The sequence below is a fragment of the Lissotriton vulgaris genome, chromosome 5 (genome assembly GCF_964263255.1).
Source record: "Lissotriton vulgaris chromosome 5, aLisVul1.2, whole genome shotgun sequence".
Taxonomy (NCBI): domain Eukaryota; kingdom Metazoa; phylum Chordata; class Amphibia; order Caudata; family Salamandridae; genus Lissotriton; species Lissotriton vulgaris.
The window spans coordinates 1674679653-1674702656 of NC_141693.1; the positions used below are offsets into that span (position 1 = coordinate 1674679653).

The 23004-nt window shown below is 45.0% G+C and overlaps 1 protein-coding gene across 3 annotated transcripts in view; it reads right to left on the reverse strand.

Annotated features, from left to right (window-relative positions):
* The window catches only part of LOC147716932 (myosin light chain 4-like), a 36010-nt gene that overhangs the window by 7208 nt on the left and 5798 nt on the right, over window positions 1-23004 (reverse strand). For all 3 annotated transcript variants that reach the window (XM_086923802.1, XM_086923801.1, XM_086923800.1), the window contains exons 3-5: window positions 6774-6801; window positions 3748-3897; window positions 481-654 (exon numbers count right to left, since the gene is read on the reverse strand). In XM_086923802.1, the coding sequence (XP_086779928.1) occupies window positions 481-654; window positions 3748-3897; window positions 6774-6801 (352 nt within the window). The remainder of the gene's footprint in view (window positions 1-480; window positions 655-3747; window positions 3898-6773; window positions 6802-23004) is intronic.

Genomic DNA, 23004 nt, shown 5'->3' on the forward strand with positions numbered 1-23004 from the left:
TGAATTGCACAGTAGATCAATCTTTCTCACCCTGCAGCATCCACTACACCATATTTAGGTTTTTATTGTAGGTCTTTTTGATTGGGAAAAGAAGAATCAGAAACCACAAAATATATGGTATATAACCGAATTAATGCTCATGATTTTGACATGTTGTAGCCTTTAATTCTAGGCAATTTACGTGGGTTGGTTGGAAGCCATTTTTAAAATTCCCAGTCTTCCCTAAATAATACAGACCTATATTAGTTTTAGATTTCAAACATAACATTCTAAGTTAAGAGACAACTTTCAATTCATTTCCATATTCAATAAGCCAGTTGCTTTAGGTCCTGGATTGGCAAGAACTTGATACACTTCGATGGTGTTTTGAATATAAATATTTGATTAGTGAACAATGTTTCTATTGCATGAAATGAAATATCAAAGGGCACCCCCTGGTTTGTTCCACAGGCTTTTAGGTTGTTAAAATCATTGGCTCACCTAATGTAGCAAGTACGTGACGAAGCTCGGCTCCCATAACTGTGCCATTGCTCTCCTTGTCAAACACACGCAACCCTTCTACAAAGTCCTCAAAGGTGCCCTGGTCCTTGGACTTAGAGATATGTTGAAGCATAGGTAGGAAGGTTTCAAAATCCAGCAACTTCGAGTTCAGGTCTTCAGCCGTCATATGCATCATCAGAAAGGGAAGGTAGGAGGGAGGAACACAAGGTAGGGAAGGTGGCAGGTGGTAAAAACGAGGGTGAAATCAAGGAAGTGACCAGGTCATACAATAAGTAGATGTGGGTGAAAAAGAAAAAGGATGAGAGAAAAAAAACAAAAGAAAAAATTGGATAAAATAAACAAAGATAAAAGGAGGCGAGTAGAGAAAGGAAACAAAATGCAGGAACAAATTAAAGATGGTGGAAAAACATATTTTCCATATAGTAAGAGTAGACAAAAAAATCACAAGGAACGAGCAAGACAGACAGAAGAAATTTTTGAAGGAAGAGGAGAAATGGCAGTGTTTGGAAGACCAGAAGTGAAAAAACATGGGTGAAGATTGTATTAAAGAGATGGAGAAGGGAACATGAAAGAAAGAAGTAAGGAACATGAGGCACAAGAAGAGGTACAGAGATACAGAAGGGCAACAATGTTAAGAATTAAGTGCAAAAGAGAGACAAGGGAAAGGGTGGAAGAGTAGTAACATAGGGAGAGTTTGGAGGAATAAAGAAGTGAAACGGGTATGGAGAAAGGGAAACAACAGATAAAAGACAGGTGAGAAAAAAGAAACCTCATAGTTAATATTGCATTCATTTTGAAATGTCTAGAAATGGTAAGCACAAATCTGTCACAGAACTGCAGGTACTGGAACCACATACCATTATCTTGAATTCTTTTTCTTACCCTGAGTGCGCTTCCAGACCAGCCATACACTGACTGCACTGTCATACCCTCCTGTGCATACGTTTCAGGGTGCCTTTAAGCAGGAGACACCTAAGGGTAAATGCAACCTTCAACATGGCACCTCTCCTGCCTAATGGCAGGTCTGGCTCCCTAACTAGGATGCTTGTTTCTGAAGGTAAGATCCGTATATGGTGGACACCGCATACTCTACCCCATCCAGCCATTATAGATTCCTTGGAATTGGTGCTCTGGCCGCCCTCTTGTGAGTTACAGTGTCTTTCCTGTCTTTTGTGTTCTGACTAGCACAATTCTATAGCAGGTCGACCATATGGTGCTACATGTTCAGCCACCATTCAGATTCTTCTATGTGAAACGCAAGTGTGTGTAGGTTCACTTTCAGCCACTCCTGTTCCGTCGAGTCAGGAGCTTCATCTGCCAATCAGACAGGGGGTCGACATATCTACAACTGGTTTCAAAGTAAACAGGACTTAGATGGGACTTTCTTAAGCTTACTGATAATGCTGCAGCTGTTATCTCAACATGTCCTCTTCTGGAGTAGGGGTAGCCAATGTTGGCCCACGAGGTAAGGTCCATGAGATATTTTCAAGATTTCCCCATGTGAGAAACTGACACAAATTAACTCCAAAAGGGAAAATGATTTATGAGGTTAGTGGTTATCTTGATAATCTACCAGGGACTCTGGGCTTTAAGGGCCAATACTGCCCTAGTGCCTTTGCACTGGGTCCTACATTGAACAACATGATTGAAACCTTGTGCAGGGTCATATGGGTCCGTACTGAAATACTGATATATCCCTAATTCTTAGACTCTGCCAGTTTTAATAGTTCTTCTATGATTTCCTACTTTTTACTGGTACAGTTGAAAATTCTGACATAGCTCGAAGTTTATGTAGTGGTCCAGTGAGTCATAACATCATATAGAGTAATTGTCTGCACTAATTATTAGGAAGTGGCTACACTATGCTGTTTAAGGAGTGGCCTTTCAAAATGCAGATATTTTCTCTGGATTTAGCGTTTACCTTTAAGGTGCAGATCTTAAGTAGTCTGCTGGCTTCTGCACTATGATCAGCGTGCAAAGACACAACATCATTCTTGAGGACTGCCCATGTGTGCCAGAGCTGTGCCAGAGTGGGTTTAGCAGTGGATTTTGAGGCACCTCTGGAGGTTTAACTAAAACTGCAGACAAGAATGGATAATTTTATGGAAACTTTAGCTTATAGGTGTGCGCTCCTTTGGCAGGACTGTCCCAGGTAGGTATAATTTCTTTGAGGTGTGTTCAAAAATATTCTTCTACGGCAATTTAAAAGAATTCTTGAACGTTAACTGATACCTAAACAAGGTAGGTTATATTTGCTTATATTAGTTACCAGGCCAATTTCCAACCTAAATCCAAAATCCAGAGACTTGGCTTCGGATTCTGGACTCTTGAGACCAACTAAAAGTTCCTCAAGATGCAGTTTATGATCTTAGGCCAAATACACTACCTCCCAACTAAGAGGCCTAACTCATTTGGTAAATCTCGGCGTTCATCAATACAAGGAGAACACAAAAAACAAATCACAATCACATTTCATCGGAATTTGCCTGTGACCAGTAGAAGCATAGTCTGGCATACAGAAACTTGCAAAAATTGTTCTGGATCTCCTTCAAAGTATCACTGGAATAAGAAAGCTTTGACAAGCGGGCAATCGTGTGTAAAGTCAACTGTCAAATGTTGTGTATTAATCATATCTCCTACATGACTTTTGAGGAAGGAAGTGAGGGAAGCTGTGAAGATCTACTCATTTATCTCTTTTATTCGGGCCGGCAGGAAATTGGGACCCTCCCTTGATTAAGATGGCATACTTGATCATGATGGGTCGATCACACAAGATCATCAACATTTTTGGCTGTATTGTTTCTTTCCTGTGAGCAGTAGGGTGTGCAACAGAAAAAAAGAGTAAAGGAGGAGGTTTTGTGCTACCTGTGGGGCCTGGAAACGGTTTGGGACTCGGTGATAAGTGTGTTATAGTCTGAAGCAAGACACTCAGGGTCAGAGATCTAGGGTGACCGTCAAAGAACCTAAAAGCACTGCTGTTCTATGGAACTCCTATTGTTCTAATGTAATAAAAAAAAATATGCAGAACAAGTTTTTGTATAGGGCTTTGCATTGCAACTTCTGCCTTTTCTAATGGTTCTTAATTTGCCTACCAGAGAAGTAAGGAATGCGTAGGTGGGCCTTGTAGGATTATAATTCATGACCTGCAGATCACTAGTGTTACCTCACTGAGCCTATTTTCCAACACGTGGAGAAGTCTATATAGAGCAAATGAAGTGAAGGGAGGGAGATTGTCTCAGTAGTTACCTTCTGGCTTGGGTCTTCCCAGCACCTTTAAGACCTCAGCATTTGTTGGATTCTGTCCCAAGGCACGCATAACATCACCGCATTGGCCATAGGTGATCTTCATCTGGCCTGTGGGCGTCCGGTCAAACAACATGAAGGCTTCCTTGAACTCTGCGAAGGGGTAAAGACCAAGAGTCAACAAATTCCTTCATCGGTTAAGGCTGTATGGGAACAAAGCAAGTCAGAAGAATTTTAACCTGATTATTCCATGATCATCGCCCATGGTGGCTCGCAACCCTTGTAATTTAAGACCCTCTCATGTTAGCATTAAAGGAGTCCCATATCATGGCCATTTACCAGTCAACTTTCTAATAATCACATACTGAAAATCAATGCTTGTCAATGGCCTCACTGGGAGTTAATCATGTTTCTAACTCACACTAAAAGCCTTTTTGGAGATGCTGTAGAGTAAGGTTCAACGCTCGAATACAGGAGGTGATTAGATGCATGAGTAGATGATATTCATGTACCACAAAGTAAATCCACATACTGCTCACTGCCTCCAACAAACAGAATTTGGTGAAGAGACGCTGCCATATCTTTGATATGATCTTTTGCATCACAGTCATTGGTCCAGATAACCCCCACTCTAGCCGTGTAAGCAGTGCCTTCAACTCGGCCTGGAGGACGGTAAACTGGGTCCCACTAAAACATTAATTAATTGTTTATCAAATTGGTCTGCCTGCAATTCTGTAGGCAGAGTACTCATAAATAACACATTTTATGTATACCATGACAGAGGGATGTGGGCTGGCATGTACAGTGCAGGATACTGAGAAATAGAAATGGCGAAACATTGAAAAAAAGAGCATGAGCGAGAAAGGTAAGAAAAATACGTAAGGTTGAGAGAAAAATGAAGAATGGATTGGAATGGCAAAATAGAGTGGCAGGGAGAAGGAAGGGAAGAAGAAAAGGTGAAAGGTAGGATGGAAGTGTAAAATGAAGGAAGGATGAAATAATGAATGGAAGGAGTGTTGAAAAAACTGGCCAGCAAACAGTGAAAGGATGAAAAGATAGAAGGGTGAAATAAGATTGAAAGTTGAAAGGATGGGTGGAAAAATGAAAGGATCAATGGGTAAAAGGGTAGAAAGGATGGTATACTGGACTGATGAGTAAAAGGATGGAAGGATGAAGGGTGAAAGTATGGATGAATATGTGGATATACTCATGGGTGAACGGATTGGTGTATAAATGAAAGGGTGGTTGAACGGGCAGACAGATCGATAGGTCAGATTTTTGGGTAGATGAATGGGTGGCTGGGAAGATGAAGGTATGGATGACCGACTAGTTAGAAGGATGAAAGGTGAGTGGGTGATAAATGATGGAAGAAGAACGAAAGGGTTAAAGGAACTCTTCTCAGGAGACTCGGGTTTGCTTTTCCCAAGCTTGGTATAGTTAGAGGTACGGTTCAAGTACGTGATATATTCTGGCTTCTCCTTTCATCACCATGAACACCTGCTCAAAAAAAAGACTTAGCTAACACCAAGCTCTTCTCACAAAGTGCCCCAGTCAGGCACCTTACTTCTGTAATCACTTAAAGTTACTACCGTCCTGGGCTAGTTTGGTGTAGGTGACTAAAATAAAAGGGGTGCTCACAAGAGAGTTTGGCTTGGATCCCTATGTCCAGGAGATGCATTAAGTTTTGTGTCTGGAGGGTGACCCTTCAATCCTGCAAGAAACGTACAGGTGCTGGAAGGTGTTAACTTTTTGGAGAAGTACCATCGCAAATAAATAAATGAAAGAAGGGCACAGTACCTTATGTAAATGGGCAGTTGTTAAACCAATTCTTGTACTGTACTTTACTAGTGTTTCCAGTTTGTGAAGCCACTAGAGCTGATGGACCGAGATGTTAAATGATTTTCCCAGGATCACGCAAGTAGGTGTGTTGTGTTTTCTTGTACTAGAACTTAACCCCTTTGATGCTGATGACGAGCTCAGCTCGTCATCAGCCACGGGTGACGTGTGCGGATGACGAGCTGAGCTCGTCATGTAACGCGGTAAATCGAAAACAGCCGCACAGCGCAAAAATCACCGCAGCAGCGATGCGGTTAAGTCTGTTGGTTCAACAGTCTACCCCCCCCCCCCCCAGTCTCTCTCTAAAATGGGCTCCCTCTGTCGTCTACGCCTACCCCTCCATTTTTAATGGTCACGAGGGGATTGGTATATTGATTAGTTTGTTCCCTTGAATATGTTGGTACTCGTTCACTAATGTGGTATTAGAAAACACACGCTGCATTCACCAAACAGTCTCTCTTTCTGTCTGTCCATGTCTGTCTATTTCTCAATTGCAGCCGCTCTCTCTCTCTCTCTCTCTCTCTTTCTCTCTTTCTCTCTCTCATCTATTATAGGGTCCCAGGGCAACACATATTTCAGTTGTTTTTCTGTGACCCCAATTCAGAAATTTCAATATATAATTCAATATTGGTTGGCATCATGCAATCTTAAAACTGTAGAAAATGGGCATTAAAATGCAAACTTGTCGTGAGTAAGGGGCCCCAAAATATGTCTTGTTCATGTCCTCAAAAATCCTTAAGATGACTCTGACTGTGCTCCTCTAAAGTACTGTGGCTGCTCTTGCTCCCAGAATGCATTCGTTCTGGAAGGATTAATGTGCAGGTGGGCTGGGAGTAGGTGCATGCTGGTGTACATCAGGTGTACAGCAGCAGTTGCTGCAGTGATGGCAGCCATCTTTATCATAGACACTGGGTACACTTGTTCTAGTTTCTACTGCAATTGTGCTGTACTCTTGTACTAAAGTTCAGTGCAAGCAAATCTATCTCCAACTGCAATGAGCAGTTCTTAGGGCATTAATGTGACATACAGAATGAGCTGTGCAAGCGGAGTACATTCTGCTAGTACACCACTGTCACAGTTGTCTAAATTGGATGCAAACATGCACACACATGCACAGTAAACAAAACATTTTACACAACTCTATCCTGGTCCTGAGCAGCAGACTGTTTGAAAGGATGTTGGCAATTTCTTACCTTCTATCTGGTCTGGAGTGTACTCGATCTAGATGAAGAGAAAGAGAGATCAGGAACAGGTGGTCTGAATTTCAAGAGTCTTCAGGCAATATTATTACTAATATTATTATTTAGTAGACTTTCAGGTAAAAGATATTGTATATCGCAGCAGTAAATTATTATAGATTCATTTACATTTTAGAAAGAAAGATACCAAAAATTGATTGCTTGTCAGAATCCACAGTAGACCAATAGCACCAAAATCTCCTACAGGAACACGATGTTTACCTCCATGCTACACTCGGTTGCATAGTAACAAAGTCAGACGGTGAATGATGTAAGACATTTTCGGTGTCTCCATAGAACACACAGATGTAACCAATAGTCCTCCGACGACCCAAGACATCTAGAGTAGAGTTACATCCTAGACGTACGAGCATGTCCAATCATCTGTTTGTCAGCTCACTGAAGTGATCATAAACCTTTGGAATGATCTTTACTATCATAAAAGATACACTAATTAACATAAGCTGCTTTTCTTTACATGCTTTAGAAATAAACTGTACCTGACCATGATTTGAGCATTTTCCTTAGAGATCACTTGAACATCAATGGCGTAACCGTCACATCGCTAAGAACATAATTAAGGTTTAGATTCTTCAAGCAAATATAACAAAAGCAAACATATTGGGCATATGGACCACCAGTAAGCTCATTCTTTTTTTGATTGAAACTGTTTATTAAAGTTTATGTTTTTTTCTTTTTTTTGATAATCAACTTTATTGGGTATATAAAACAGCAAAAAAGAATTCATTGGTTGCAGCTCAGAAATCAACATATACAGCGGATCTGAAGCAATAAGACAGGGTCAGTTCATTCCAGTCCAGCATCTCATCCTGCATGACAGTAACGGCGGAGCCCAAGACATTCAGAACAACAAGAATTATGGCGGGATCATGTTGAACCATTTCCCCCATATTTTTGAAACAATTCTGGGGCGCCTCGGGATTCGAGCAGGGCCTCCTCCTGGGCGCTGCACCAGTCCACCCCCCTCCTCCACCCCCTCACAGTAGGTGCAGCGGCACGCGACCAGTACATCGCTATGTCCCTCTTAGCCACAGCCACTGCCGTCCCCAAGAGGCGCTTGTCCATCCTGGAACCATCCAGGCCATCAAAGATCCCCAGCAGCATCTGCAGCGGGTCATGAGGGACCTCCCACCCCAGGGCTTGCGTGACCTCCTGCTCCACCCCCCTCCAGAATCTCTCCAGGCCGGGGCAGAGCCACACCATGTGGTAAAAATCAACAGGGGATGAGCCGCATTTCGGGCAATCTGGGGAGGGTTGCAAGCGGGCACGGAAGAGTCGATCTGGGGTGAGGTAAGCCGCATGTAGGTAGTAAATCTGGACCAGGCGTAACCTGGAGGACGTGGTTAGGGTTCTAGGGGCTTAAGGGCGTCTCTCCGATCTGCCTCCTCTAGGGGGCCCACCCAACCCTCCCATCGAGCGTGCAGTTTATCTAAGGACGCAGGGCCATTATTCACCAGGGAGCGATAGATGCGGGACACTCCCCCCTTGCCCAGGTTCCCCATCATCACCTGGGCCTCCAGCGGACTGAACTCTGGGAGGGAAACTGGTGAGAGGAGATGAGCTTGGATGGTGTGGCGCAGCTGCAAATATCGAAAGTGTTGGGCGTGGGGAAGGGCATGGCGCTGCTGCAGGTCTGCAAAGGCACGGATATGGTGCCCCACCGAGACGTCTCCAAGGACCGAGATGCCAATTAGATCCCATCGGCGGAATCTGTTCAGGGAGGAAACGTCCCGAAGCCAGGTGCCATGCCAAAGCGGCGTCTGACGAGTGAATTTATGGTCCCACCCCATGTGGCGCAGGGCGGCGCGCCAAGCCAGGAGGACCATCCTAGTGATTGGCACCATGGTCTGTGGCACCGGGCACTCGTATAGGAACGCCTGAATCTGCGGAAAGTCCGTAGTCTCAAGCTCCACGCGGAACGCTGGGTCAGATCAGCCGCCCGCGTACCAGTCATGGATGACTATCAGTTTAGTGGCAAGGTAGTAGAGGTAAAGGTGGGTCACCCCTAGGCCCCCGTCGAAAGGGGGGATGCGGCTGTGCGCCAGGGACACCCGCTGCCATCCGCCACCCCAGAGGAATCGGGACAGGGTCCCGTCAAGCTCACGGAACCAGGTGTGGGAGAGGGGGATGGAGATGTTTTGTAAGATGTAGAGGAAGCGGGGGGAGGACCATCATTTTGAAAAGAGCGCTTCTTCCGAGGGGGTTGAGGTGGAGAGTTTGCCATTTTTGAGATCCACCTTCATCCGAGCCACCAGGGGCGCGATGTTCAACGAAAAGTTTATGTTTTTAGACATATATCACTTTGGCAAAGCAGATGATAAGTATCACAGCAGCTATTTTGATATACAACAGCAGTGAGAATCTATAAATGACTGGCGACATCTGTATTGTACATCGGCTACCGGAACATCTACCCATCAGTCAATCATGCAAGACAGCGACTGTCCATGCTTGGCGTCATAGAAACCTGTTTGCCATTTAACATGTATCTAACTTCAGACCGAACCTAGCTTCCACCCAGTGGTTCCCAAATGCAACTAGCAGTGTGAGAAAGCATCGCACATAGACATACATTGGCAGTGGGGTCAGATTCAAGCGTTATATTAACCAAGCAGTAAGCAACTGGAATACCAAAGACCTGTGTGCATCCCTGTGGATTTTCATCTATGTGCCCGCAAACCAGATTAAGCCCCCTATCAGTGAAGAGGAAACTCATGGTGCCGCCTTCTGTCTCCAATTACAACATTAAGGTAATCCTGCAGGTACTTTTGTGTGTGTCTGATACGGGGCATCCCGATGCAGGCGGCGAGGTGTCCCAAAGTGTGCTATTGATAAAGCATGCTGTTACCCCTATATGAGATGGGGTTGCAGAGATTGGATATTCATAAGCAGCCCGCGGGTTAGGCGATATATCATTTCTCATAGTGGCACTACAAGGAGCTGGAGGTGGAAGGAGAAGGAAGTGGGGCAAATCATAAGTAACAAGGTAAACTCAGCTTGTTTGCTACTGCCTCGGCCACATCCTATCCAAAGCACGTGAACACTGTCCCATAAGGGTGCTCGTTTACAGCATTTATCTAGTGGTGCGAATGAGGCATTGGATGCCCAGTGTAGTGTGTAAAAGGCGCAGGACTTTCTTAAGGAGGGGCACCTCCTATCAGGGGTTCCATCATCTCTCGCCGGGGAGTCCGCATTCCGCAGGGGATTATCTATGGCCAGGGATTCCTCTTGAAATTCATGTAATATTGTGTCCTAATGAGTTGCAATTGGTAATTTGCAGAGTCCTAGTGTCTATTCCGGTGTAGTGCAATGCTTTCAGACCTGGCCTATACCAGCAATGATCAGCGCCAGGCTGGCAGAGGAGGAGGGTCCGGTGACGTCAACCTTCTCCTGATCAGGCGTTTGGCAACCACCAGCCCCCAATCTAGAAAATGTGTGGTCACCCTCTGTCGCTTACTTCTAGAGAACAGGTGTAATAGGCATTTCTCCCAGGTCCGTTTCATGACTCGTTCTGTACAGGAGGTGGGTGAAGTCATGACAGACTGCCAGTATGATGCGAGGTTTGAGCAGGACCATAACATGTGCAGCGGGTCTGCGTTTACAGCCTGACATCTGGGTCATGCCACGTCAGTATGCTGGAAATATCGGTTAATCTTGTCTGGGGTTAGATATGCTCTCTGCATGATGTAGTATTGGATTAGGCGGAACCTCGCGTTCCAGGGAACCCTGATGGGACTTTCCAGTTTTGCACCATACTCCCTGTCTGAACATGGGTGGGAATGAACTGTCTCCCATCGCTGCTGCAGGCGCCACTGTGTCCTGCGCAATGAGACCGTAAACTATTTGGTGAGGTGCCTGCCCATTCCCATTATGTGGAGGTACTGAAGAGTGAGATGAGTCTGGTGTTCGCTTGACATCGCCCCATCGGTTTCGTAGGGCGCTAATCATAGCTATGTATAACAAAAACTGCCTGGGTGTAGCCCATCCTCACCTACCAGCGTGCCAAAGGGCAGCAAAACTCCATCTCTGTAGACGTCACCTATCATATGGAGTCCAGCTGCCCACCACCCAGGCTACTCGGTGGACAGCGTGGCCAACAGCTCATGGGGGGGTCCCTAACAAAGGTAGTGCTGGAGCATAAGGAGTCGTCGGTCTTGTGAGATACAAGCTACTACGATATGAACAGACTGCAACTTTAAGCATTAGGGAGTCTGGCTGATGATTACCGGTGCAAGGATGCGCAGTTTACTACTAAGGTCATTCTTGATCCAAGATATGATATCAAATGGAGCTCAACCAGCGAAAAAATATAAATTCAAAGTTTTTTGTTGTAATTGAGACCCAACTCGATATTATGCTGCATTCTACTCTCATCTCATTGACTGGAATCGCTTGCGCTGGTCCCAATAACCATAGCCACAACTGACCTTCACGACGGTCAACAGACATGGGACACACTGGAAACCATACGGTCACCCATAAGCTTTTGGTGACTTTGGCGGAAGATGACTTGATCACGGGCAACAGTGACTGCTCAGCCTATCTATTATTAAATCTCAATAAAACACAATAAGCGCACAACACATTTAATCACAAAACCCTGCAGCCTTTCTCTGCCAAATAGGTCTCGAAACATTTTTATTCAACCCCTGTAATCAAGGAATTCATGTCCAAAGATCATAGGAACTTTTCTCAGGCTAATTGATAGTGTGTTTTCATTTGCACGACTTAGCAAAGTGTTCAGGGCTTTTGAATTCAGACTGTGGTCGAACAGCACAAGCTGAGAGGAGCACTCAAGTTTAACGACTTAATCCACAGTATAGTCCAGCCCACATCGTTGACAGCTTTTAAATATGTGACAGTTGCACATTGCAGTCTCAGTGCCTCTTTGTGCTTTGTTTGATTGGACTTGAGGGCATGCATCGTTGCACTGTGCATTTGAGGCAGAGATATGATTTTATTAGAGTCACCCTAGTCCACCCAGAAGCAGCTGAACAGACCTCTTACGAGGAATCCTTTCCAACAGAGCAGGCATTAGTTGGCCTGGTTGAACTCAGCATCATAAATGGAAGCCATGTGAATTCCTGCCTACTTTTTGTAATTACTAGTTGATGGGTTCATTGCATATTGGGGATTTAAAAGTGTTGCGTTGGATGCACTATCCTTCTGGAAAGGCATCACTGGAAGATTCCGATATCAAATGATCTTTGCACTTTTAGCTTGTGGTGTATTGATTTCAATTGTGTGGCTTTAGCTTCAGGGTTTTGCAGGGCTTGCTCTCCCTCCCATCTGTGAGTCAGGGGCAGCTGAAAGCAGGCAGAGCTGGCACACAGAGGTGGTACAGATAAAGCAGGAGAGTTCTTGGCAGATGAGTTAATGTTAAATATGGCGCATTCCTGCCCTCTCTCTGTCACGCAATGCAGCGCAGCAAGGTGCGTGATGAAGTGGGGAGTGGCATCGGCAAGCTCCAGCTGCCTCGCCACCATCGGCCTACATCCGACAGCAATCTGGATCACCATAGCCCACCCACAGTGAAGGGGCATCCGGAGTGAACGCCCCCCACACTTTTAGGCCCTTAGGGGTGAACTGCGGCTGTCCACGGAGCACGCAGTGGGCCCTGTAAGAGGGCTCCCCCTTAGTGCCGCATTAGGCACATCCTCGTGCACCAGCTGCTAGGACCCCCTTCCCAGGGGAGTCCCGCCTATGTCCGGCGCCTCTGCGGCGTTATTTCCATTCCGCAGTGGGTTGGAGACATTCTCTTGTTCCCCGCTGGACACGCTGCGTGTGCAGCGCAACCAATTACTGCCAAGCGGGGGTTGCCAATATCAGCACTATGGCTAGGCACTGGCTGTGCTTATCGGGTCATTGGACTTGGCCGCTCGATCTGAAGAAGGCTGCGCCCACAACCACCCTCTGAGGGCCTCTGGGGCCGCAGCAGCTTGTTAGTGACTGCTTTCAGTCGCTAACAGGTTGGGTACGCCCACTTTGCAAGTCATTAGCGATAAATATCGCTGACATGCAAAGCGGGCCCCAAACCGCTAGCTATTGCCTACAAGCTGTTGCTGTTGCTGTTGCTGTTAGCGACAGCCTGCTAATAGGGCGATTTAATTATCGGCGCTTAGCGGCCGAAAACGGCCACTAAAGTGGCAATAATCTCTTATCGCCCGCCTTGATAATATGTCCCACAGACCCTTTGGTGCATGCGCTTGTTGATTGAGAAAGATAAACTAGCGGCTCTGGTGGAAAAGTTACACTGTTTTTACTACTGGGAATACATGGTTAGGACACACATGGAGCGAGACAAAGCAGGAGCGTTGCTTGCTTGGCTGGCGAATTCCACTAAATAGGGTTCCCAGATATTGGAGTTAGTGGCTGGAGATGGCAATTGGGTTTATGATCCTTTTAGTATTCATGAGTTATTCCACACATACTATACTGCTTTGTATGCTGGCCAACCCTTCTGACCCCACTATCTTTGAACCTTTTCTTGGAGCCGTTGCCCCTGCCGACCTTGACACCATAGGCCACAGAGGGGTTGGTAGCAGATATTTTGGCAGGGGAAATTGCGACTGTAATTACAGGCATGACAAGGGGTAGGGTGCCAGGCTTAGACGGATTGGTGGTGGAGTTTTATGCCACTTACATCACTAATATAACCCCTTGCCTGAGGGGGGGGCATCAAATGGCACTTGATGCACAGGTGCAGCCTCCTACTATGAAAGAGGCTTTAATAGCCACCGCCTAAGCCGGGTTGTCCCTTGCAGGAAATGGCGTCATATCAGCATCTATCAATGCTTAACATAAACTATAAAGTCATGAGCTGGGTGCTGGGTATGTGACTCTTACCCCATATGCCACAGCTCATACATGCCGATCAAACAGGCTTCATCCCGGAGAGAAGCACAGCGTTGAATATCAGGAGGATAACTGCACTGTTGCTTGCTGCCTCCGTGATTGACGAACAGGCAGTGATCATGTCGCTTGACATTGAGAAGGTATTCAATACCCTGGATTGGAACTACCTGTATGTTGTGCACATGGACCTTGCGGCAGGGGGTCCATGCCTTGGTCAGGTTGCTGTACGCGCTCTCTACTGCGAGAGTTAGAACAGGGGAACTTGTGTCCTAAGCCTATCTGGTGGTGTGGGGTACAAGGCAGGGCTGTCCCTTATTGCTCTTCACCCTAGCACCATAGCCACTGGCAAGTAGAGAGCATGAGGGCACCCATTACAGCGGCATTATGTGCTGGGGTGTTATGTAACATATTGCACTGTATGCTGACGACGTGTTGTTTTTCCTCCGAAACATCAGAATGGACGTCCCCGGGGACACTTCACTACAAGAGAAGTTTGGTGCTCTATTGGGCCTGAGGGTGAATTAGCGAAATAATAGTGTCTACCCTTTGAGAGAGACACCCGAGGCCCCACCTCAGCATGCAATGCTGCAGTGGAAGGATACCACTTTTCATTACTTAGGTGTTCCGCTGATTCGGTCTGAGGCTGCTTTTCTAGATAGTAATGAAATTAAATTAAATGAAGGTTTTGTAATACGCATGTTTGCCGAGGCGTCTTAGCACTAGCTGTCATCGATCTATGCAACGGGAGATCAAAACGACTATGGTTTTCGGACAAATACACATGTTTGGGGTTTTTTGTATACATTTTATTGCTTTTTCAAGATAAAACTCAACATTATCCACTTGTTTTCGGTTTACATCATTTTTTCAATTACCATTACGTCTTTTTATACAGAATAATAACCATTTTTGTCGCTCATACAAATACACCAAGATTGTTTGGCTCCCTTCCCATCCCAACTGATTGCATTGCAATGTGGCTAACCAGAAATCAATTAATTTCATTGCTATTGTCATGGGCTGATGTCCGGGCTTGAGTGTATCTGCGGGGGTTCACACATGTGCCCTCTAAACTCGTTCCATTTTACCCATATTCTAGACCACTTCTTGGGGCAACCCCTGTGAGTATACACTGCTCTTTCGGCCACTATTGCTATATCTATGTCGTTTCTCCATTGTTGGTGTGTGGGGACCACACCCGAGCCCCAGTTCCTTGCAATGTTCCACTTCGCAATCGTCATTCCTAGTGTTGCCTAATCCTGTAACCTTAGATTCAGATCCGTGGGCTCCCAAATGTTGAGGAGGCATCTCCTGGGGTCTGGAGGGACATCTGTCGCCCAATAGCCATGTTTTTAGTGCTTTCCTAAACAGTTGTAAATTGGGTTGGTTTCTAAGACTAATGGGTAATGTGTTCCATAAATTAGGGGCCAGGCGGAGAATACTTCTACTACCCAATTTTACAGTCTTTACCCTAGGAAGGAGTGAGGAGGCCGATGAGGATCTGAGGTTTCCCTGTGGAGTATGACGCTTGATATGCTGACTGAGATAGACTGGCCGGGCCAAGCCCTATTCAGTGTGTTGTGCAGGATACACACAGATTTGAATTGGATTATTGCATGGACTGGAAGCCAGTGCAGATCTTGAATGGCTTGGCTTATAGGGCTGAATTCGGGAATCTTAAGTAGCAGGCGAGCAGCTGCATTCTGTAGTGTCTGCAGTTTGCAAATAGTACTCTTTTTTGCTCCTAGATAGAGCGCGTTTTTAGATATCACCAGGGCAATTATGACTGTTTTTTTGAGGACCATAGGAATAAAAGGTAAAATCTTTTGAAGGACTTTTGGAGTGATTAAACACGATGAAGTGATGTTTTTGACCTGGTCGGATAATGATAGATGGTCATCTAGAATGATCCCTATGTTTTAACCGTTTTTTACAGGCCGCGGGCAGGGCCCAGCTGCTTCCGGCCACCAGGCGGAATTCCAAAGGGAAGTATCCCTGCCAAACATAACCACTTCAGTTTTGCCAGTATTTAACTTCAAGCAGTTATCTAGCATCCACCTAATGATATGACTCATGCAATCATTAAAATTTGTTGCCACATCCTCCGGCTTAGATGATAAAGACACAACTATTTGCGTGTCATCGGCATAACAAATGGCAGTGAAGCTGTGAGAGCGTATGAGTTTGGCCAATGGGGCGACATAAACTTTAAACAGAGTTGGAGAAAATGAGGATTCCTGGGGAACCCTGCACGGCAAAGCGTAGGAGTGCGATTTGTGTTCTTCCATCAATATAGTTTGTTCTCTGCCGGTTAGTTAGGATCAAAGAATATCCGAAGTTTTGCCTACAATCCCTATTTTAGCCAGACGCTGGATGAGTATTTGATGATCAACCGTGTCAAATGCGGCCGAGAGGTCAAGAAAAATCAGTATGGCTTTCCCTCCCCCGTCAAGTTGGACACGTTTATCGGCAATCAATGCCGACTCTGTACTATGCAGAGGTCGGAAACCATGTTGCGCTGGGTCAAGTTTATCGTTCGCTCCTAGAAAAGACAGAAATTCTTCATTTAGGGCTTTTTCAAGGATTTTTAGATGGGAATGGTAAGCAGGAGATGGGCCGATAATTTCTAACCGCCATAGGATCAAAGGATGGATGTTTTCCAGATGACAGGGAAGTGTCCTGCGTCCAGACTGTTATTGAGAAGGGGTGTTAAATGGTCCGCAAATATGTTAGTGACCGTATGAAGGGCCATAGCAGGACAAGGATCCAATGGAGATCCCAACTTCGTTGACATTATAAGCTTCTCGACTCGGTCTGGCGTTAAGGAGTTACATTTTTGTAAATAGACATGCATCATCGCACTATCTTTGTTTGGCCCATCTATATTAACACCAGCCTTGCTGTTAGAGAACTCGTCATAAACTTCTACCACTTTATCGTGAAGGAACTCTGCTAATTTGTCGCCTAACTGCCTATTAGGCACCATGCAATAACGGGATTATAGGAGGCGATCAGGGTGAATACCAATGTTTCCCTAGGTGCCCTCAGAGACACCTGGGTAGAGGATATCGGCACCCCTACCTAGGACGCAGACTAGGCTAACTCCTGGCGGGTGTCCCCCGAATTTCCTGTAATGTGCGTTTCAAATTGATTCATTTTTACTAAATTATTAAGGCGCGCCTTACCTGCTCACTCGCAGTTTCCCCACATGTGGCCTAATAGGGGGGGATACCATATGGGGTGGAGCTGTTCTCACCGGGGGGAAGTTTAATGGGGGCAGTAACCCTGGTGAATTAAGTCAGAGAACGAACATTTCCCACTACTCCTGTGGCCTGTCTGCTGGGATTGTTCCAGAGACCAGCTAAACACAAGGTTACAATGAGGTTTTTTGACCTTGCCCTGATACTGGCGAAGTGGTAAATAACGGTTAATTGGAAAAATACCCAGGCCGCAGGTCTCAAATGTAGAGCGGAGTTGCTGAGATGGACAGGCTATAAGGGAGCAAAAATAACTAAGAGTAGCCAAGAGGGGCCAGTGTTCGTTGGAGATGACCCACACATGGGACACATTGATCGAGGAGCTGTGACCTTGGGGTGGGGGGGCTCGGTGTAAGCTTCCCCCCTGCCAGCCTGGGACACTAATGGGTCATAGCGGTTCCCCCTGCCTCTCTCTTGTTTCCTTTACTCGATCTCGCTGTTTCTTGGGCGGAATGTCTGGGTATACTACTGCAATGTGACCGTCAAGAAAACCCTCAATAAAATATGTAATGAAAAAAATTTATTGGCAAACCCAATGGGTCTCATCTTTGAGAACTATTGGATTTGCCAATGTTCCTTCTGTACAGCATCAGGAAAAACATTGTTACTGATGCTTTGCAGCATCGACTAAAAAAGAAGGAAGCTAAAGTGTGAATATGTGGCCATGCAGCCACATCATTTCGTAAGTGCACGTATCCGTGATGGAAAGTAGACTGAGCCATTTTGTGGTGTGTCTGTTAATCTAAGATGGAGTGGTAAATTTTAAAGAAGATTTTTGGCTAGGTAAGTACACAAGGAAGCGAGCTGGAAAACATGTGCTCAACTAAAATGAAATAAGAGGTTCTGTAAAATCGAGCAGTAGAATAAGATAAATAATTAATCAAAGGGAGGTAAAGAAGCTATGCTTCAGAAAAGAAAAAAACATAGGATGGGCAAGGTGGATCAAGGAAACCCTCTAAACAAGAAACTAGCAAATAAGAGTGACAATAAAGCCAGCCACTGGTAAGCCATAGACGGCTGTAAGCCCACTGTAAGTTCTTGGTATGCCCAAAATAGGCCCTTTGCAACCAGACACAAGCTGTCTGGTGGACGAAACCTAAAAATGGGTGCACCCTGAGATGCACTCCTTAACATCCGACATCCAAATTCCTCCCACACACTCTCAGTACTATTACATTTTTCAACCTATGATGTACGTCCATTGCAAACTATTTTCAAAGATCTCTCTCCACCAAACAATAGAGTTGTGAACATCCTGAGATGCCACTGTTCAGTTCCACATTATATTAACCCTTTTGCATCCATGCAGCGTAAAGAGATCTTTAAATGAATCAACCCCCTAAGTAAGATGGCTCTATGATTTAAGGCTCACTGCTAACTTCTAAAGGATGAATGTTCCAATCCCAGCAAGACTGACACAACCCTCAATCTGAGTTGATTTGAGTTTTCCGACCCATGCACAAATTCCTGTTTGTGCAGGCATCAGAATTACACATTGTGTGGCATTTACTGCACCCGGTGCAATGAAGTCCTCACCCTTGGTCAAATTCTGGCAAAAGGGAAAAGTGTATGGTATTTACAGTGCCATGAAGTTTTTGCTGTGCCTGTTATTATTCAAAAGTGTGGTATAGGTGTACATCGCACCTGACAAATTCTGAATCCTGGAAATTTTACAGGGTGCAATGAACTGCACCGTACCACTCATAAACAGGACCATAGACTTCTATTCTCCCAAGGTCAGTACCCTGAATACTTTTAAATTGGGTAGTACTACAATGTTTGCTTTGCTTAGTAATGGCAGAAATGTTATATTAAAAGTAAGTCACTATTATTCCCCACAGGTTCATTACCATAACCAGAGGCAGTACTGAAGTTCAATCATCTAATATCTGCCACAGAGTGCTCAGAGTCAATGCTGTTCCACCCCAGAACCAAGGAGCTCTTCAGCGCTGTGTTCCTTACACAGGCGTTTTGTGGTCTACTGTGCTGGGAAAAGCATTATTGGACTTAACTGTCCTGCTATTCATGGCTATTCACCATAACATTAGGTTTGGGGCTAACCGATAAAACTGGCATTACAATCAACAATAATTTGCAGACTTTAAAAATTGATGGATATTGATCAATTAGATGGAAGACGATACAGCCCAACTTGGGAGCCAAAGTGTAAGTGACAGTGATCAGTGCTGATTATTAATCAGCATTTTACGGATCACAGTTTAAGTAATATTTATGGACTTCCAAAGCCCTGCAAGTTTCCAGGGAGAAAGGAAATGTGGTGTCAGGTAAGCACCAGGAAACGAGACTCACACAAGGAGAATGGAGCAGGGGTGCAGCTGGGCTTAATATCTGATGAGACTGGAAATTATACTGCCTCAAGACCATTTTGATGAGACTTCATGTGATGCTGCTTAAGTCTCATTCTAATAAGACTGCACAAGATGCTGCCTGAGTCCCATTATCCCATTAAACTTATCATGCATATGTCGCTGACCAAGCCCCATTCCAATAAGATTGGGCATGATCTCACCTGAGCCCTATTAAACTTACCATGCATAAGATGCTACTTGAGCCTCATTTTGATGAGATGTACCACTTTTTGGTAAAATTGACTTACACAAAATTGGCACATTTAATTTACCTATAAGTCCATAGTAAACTTGCATCACCTGTACCCAGGGCCTGTAAATGAAATGGTACTAGGGGGCCTGCAGCGCTTATTGTGCAACCCACTTAAATAGCATGAAACCCATTGCAACCTGTGTGAAGCTTTAAACTGCCAATTTGACTTGGCATTATGTACCTTTTGGCAAGGGTAAACTTTCCCTTTTACATATGTCACCCCTAAGGTAGGCCATAAACAGCCTATACGACAGGATAAAGTGTATTTACTTTTAAGTTATACATGTCCTGGTAGTGAAAAATTCTTACATTTGTTTTTCACCGCTACAAGGTCTACCACTCACTTCGGATAACATTGGGTTTCCTTATTACATTTATTAAGTGTTAACTTATGATTGGGAACAGGTGGAAATGCCATGCTTGGTCTCAAAAGGATTGCAATTAAAAATCTTCTTTAATGGCACAGTTAGATTTTAAGTCACAATTATGAAAATGCCACTTTTGGAAAGTTGACATTTTCTTATTCTAACCATTTGGTGCCTGTATTCTGGGTCACATGAATATGATTAGAACGGTAGTTGGGTTTGTTGTTTACCCCTCTTCACAACTCCCTGACAATATGTACCAACTCAACAATATCCTATGCATTTCTCATACCAGACACAAAGCACCAAGTAGTCTCACATGTCCACACTGTGCAATGTACAAATACTCCCTGAGGGATGGCTCATAAGATGACATCTTGATACCATTATTGGCAGGCCCTCCAGGCAACTCTGCAAAGTCAGCTGACCCTATAACTGCGTCAGTGAATTGCAGTTGGGGGCTGTCCCTGTGCCCAACCTGCTGCAGCACATGGCCTTTGGCCAGGTCCTCCAGCCAACCCTCCAACCCCAAGGGGAGCCTGCAATTATCCCCCCGCAGACAGCCATCCATGCTGCACATAGCCTTTGTCCATGCATATCTGGGAGTTGGCCACAGGGCATAGCATTGGGCAAGGCTGTGTGCCGAACTCCTGTGTGCAACCTCCTGATAACTCCACATATACCGCCACCTCCATCCTCTGCTGTCTAAGGCTTTCAGCTGTGCATGGAGGGCGTTGGCCCTAAGCCCAACCCAAATCAGTGAAAACCATTCAATGAAGAAGCCAACGTTGGTGAACTTTTTCTTGGAAAGTTTCATGCGGATTCATCAAGCATTGCTAATGTTATTAGGAAAACAAAAACTACATTTACTATGAAAAGTGTAGCCTACCTCTAATTACAAATATACACACACTGATGACTAACTGTTAGACAACGAAATGCCCATCATTTGAGTCTAAATATGGCTGCCATCTTGGAATGGTATTGTACATAGTGTATCACTGGTTTAGCATTCCAAAGTCACTACTTAGACAAACTAATAATCAGCAAAAATATCATCATGAAAAACTACAGCAGTCCAAATTGTGTTGCAAGACACGAAACAGATGAAAATAGAATAAGTTCATATTAACGAAGTCCAAAGAAATAACTCCCTAGGCTCTTCCTGTTGAACAGTGCGTGAAACAGCCCCAGCAACAGATGAAAACAAGGGTGCCAAGACCCCGCGTTCTCAGTCCAGCGTCTCTTGATGGAACCAGCCCAATGAGAGGTGGATGCTCACCCGTAACCTACAGGATCAGGACTCACATGGTAACAAACCTGTCCACAGACAGGCAAAGACTTCTGCAGCAAAAGGCAAAGCAGGTGCGAAGTCAAAAGAGAAGGTGGAAACCACTAAATCCCTCTGATGGGAAAGGACACCAGGTCCTGCTGATGAATCAATGGTCCACATTGTTGGAAATGTAGTTGGTGCAGGGAATTGTCCTTCAGAGTCAAAGATGACAGCCTGAATAGGCCCAGCACAGCTCATCTTTGCAATCCCACAGGAACCGAAGAACAATAGGGAGGGGAGATGAAATCATGAAGTCATGGTCTTACTGGCTGGAGCACCACCTGAAGGCGTAAGCTCTGCCCCTGCTGTCCTGCACTACGAGCACACAGGGCCGGCGCTAGGAATGGGCAGTGTGGGCAGCTGCCCAGGGCCCCACGCCTGCTTGCAGCCATGGGGCCTCGCACCTTTACAGACTCCAGAGTTTCTAGGCCCAGGCCCCCTAAGAGTTTAAATTGTTTCTTTTTTTTATCAATTTCCCCCGATGGCCCCTGAGTCTGGGCCTAATGGCTGCATCTGCATGTTGATGACAGCAATCAGACAGGTAATTTAAGTGTCCTTGCCTGTGAAGTGGCCCTGCCCCTGTATGAATGAAAAGCAGGACATCCTGCAAGGGCACAGCAAAGGATAGAGTGGCGTTGGTGGCGCATCACAATGGAAACTGCTCACCGAGGACAAGTGGAAAGGCAGTAGAGAGGGGAATAAAAGGAGCAAGACAAACCAAATAAAGTGTGGGGGGAGCAGATAGGTGTGAGTACGGCAGCCAGACAAGAGGTGCATGCAGAGTAGCAGAATCAGCATATAAAAGAGGATAGAGCAGGGTTTAAAGTGTGCTGGGTCACTCGAGTCTTAGACCCGGTAATAAATTAAAATGGACATTGAAAAGTGACCCTATATTCATGTCCTTTACTTTGCCTACAAAAACATTGATCCAGTGTCGGCACAATGAATGAAAGTTCTGAAAAGCAGGTGATGAGACGGGCCCGCTCTTCATTTTTGCCCTCACCCTTAGAGTAAAAACACAAATCTTAACTCTGCAGCAGTGCCACCCTTCGCTACCTTTAATGTATCTTCAACGAGACTCGTTATAGTTCTTTCACAGTCTCATCATGTTAGAACTGAAGCTTTTTCAATTATATACAAGGAAGCCGTAGATGTTGCTTATTCATCTTTTGCAACTAATAACCACTGACAAAGCCAATAGTCCTGGCGTATTGTAGGTGCAATGTTACTTGTTGTGTTATTTATCTGGAGGCAATGAATGACGCAGCAAAATACCAGTTGGGCTGCACGGTATGCTATGCACAGATTTATATAGCTTACATATTTTTTAGTCACGCCCTTAAATAAATAAACCATGCTCCTTTGAAAGACACCCCCCAGTTTTTTCATACCACTTAAAGACCTTCTGTCATGTCAGTATGTAGGCCATTTTTGTGGCTAGTTGTTAACCTGCTTTATTGTCAGGTGAGACGTTTTTTACTGTTAAATGTTATGATATTAAAGCATTGCCTGCAGCAAGCTCAAATCAGTGCAGTCTTCCATACCTTACAAAAAACTTATACCGCATGACTTTACAAGTTGAAAACTGTACTAGTTTGCAAACATGGGACACTTTTCTAACTAACTAACTCACTAATGGGGGCCCCTTTTATTTTGGTACACAGCCTGTTTTCTGTCCCAGTCTGATGCTGCATGTTATGTAGGACCACAGGAATTATTCGATTGTGTGGTGG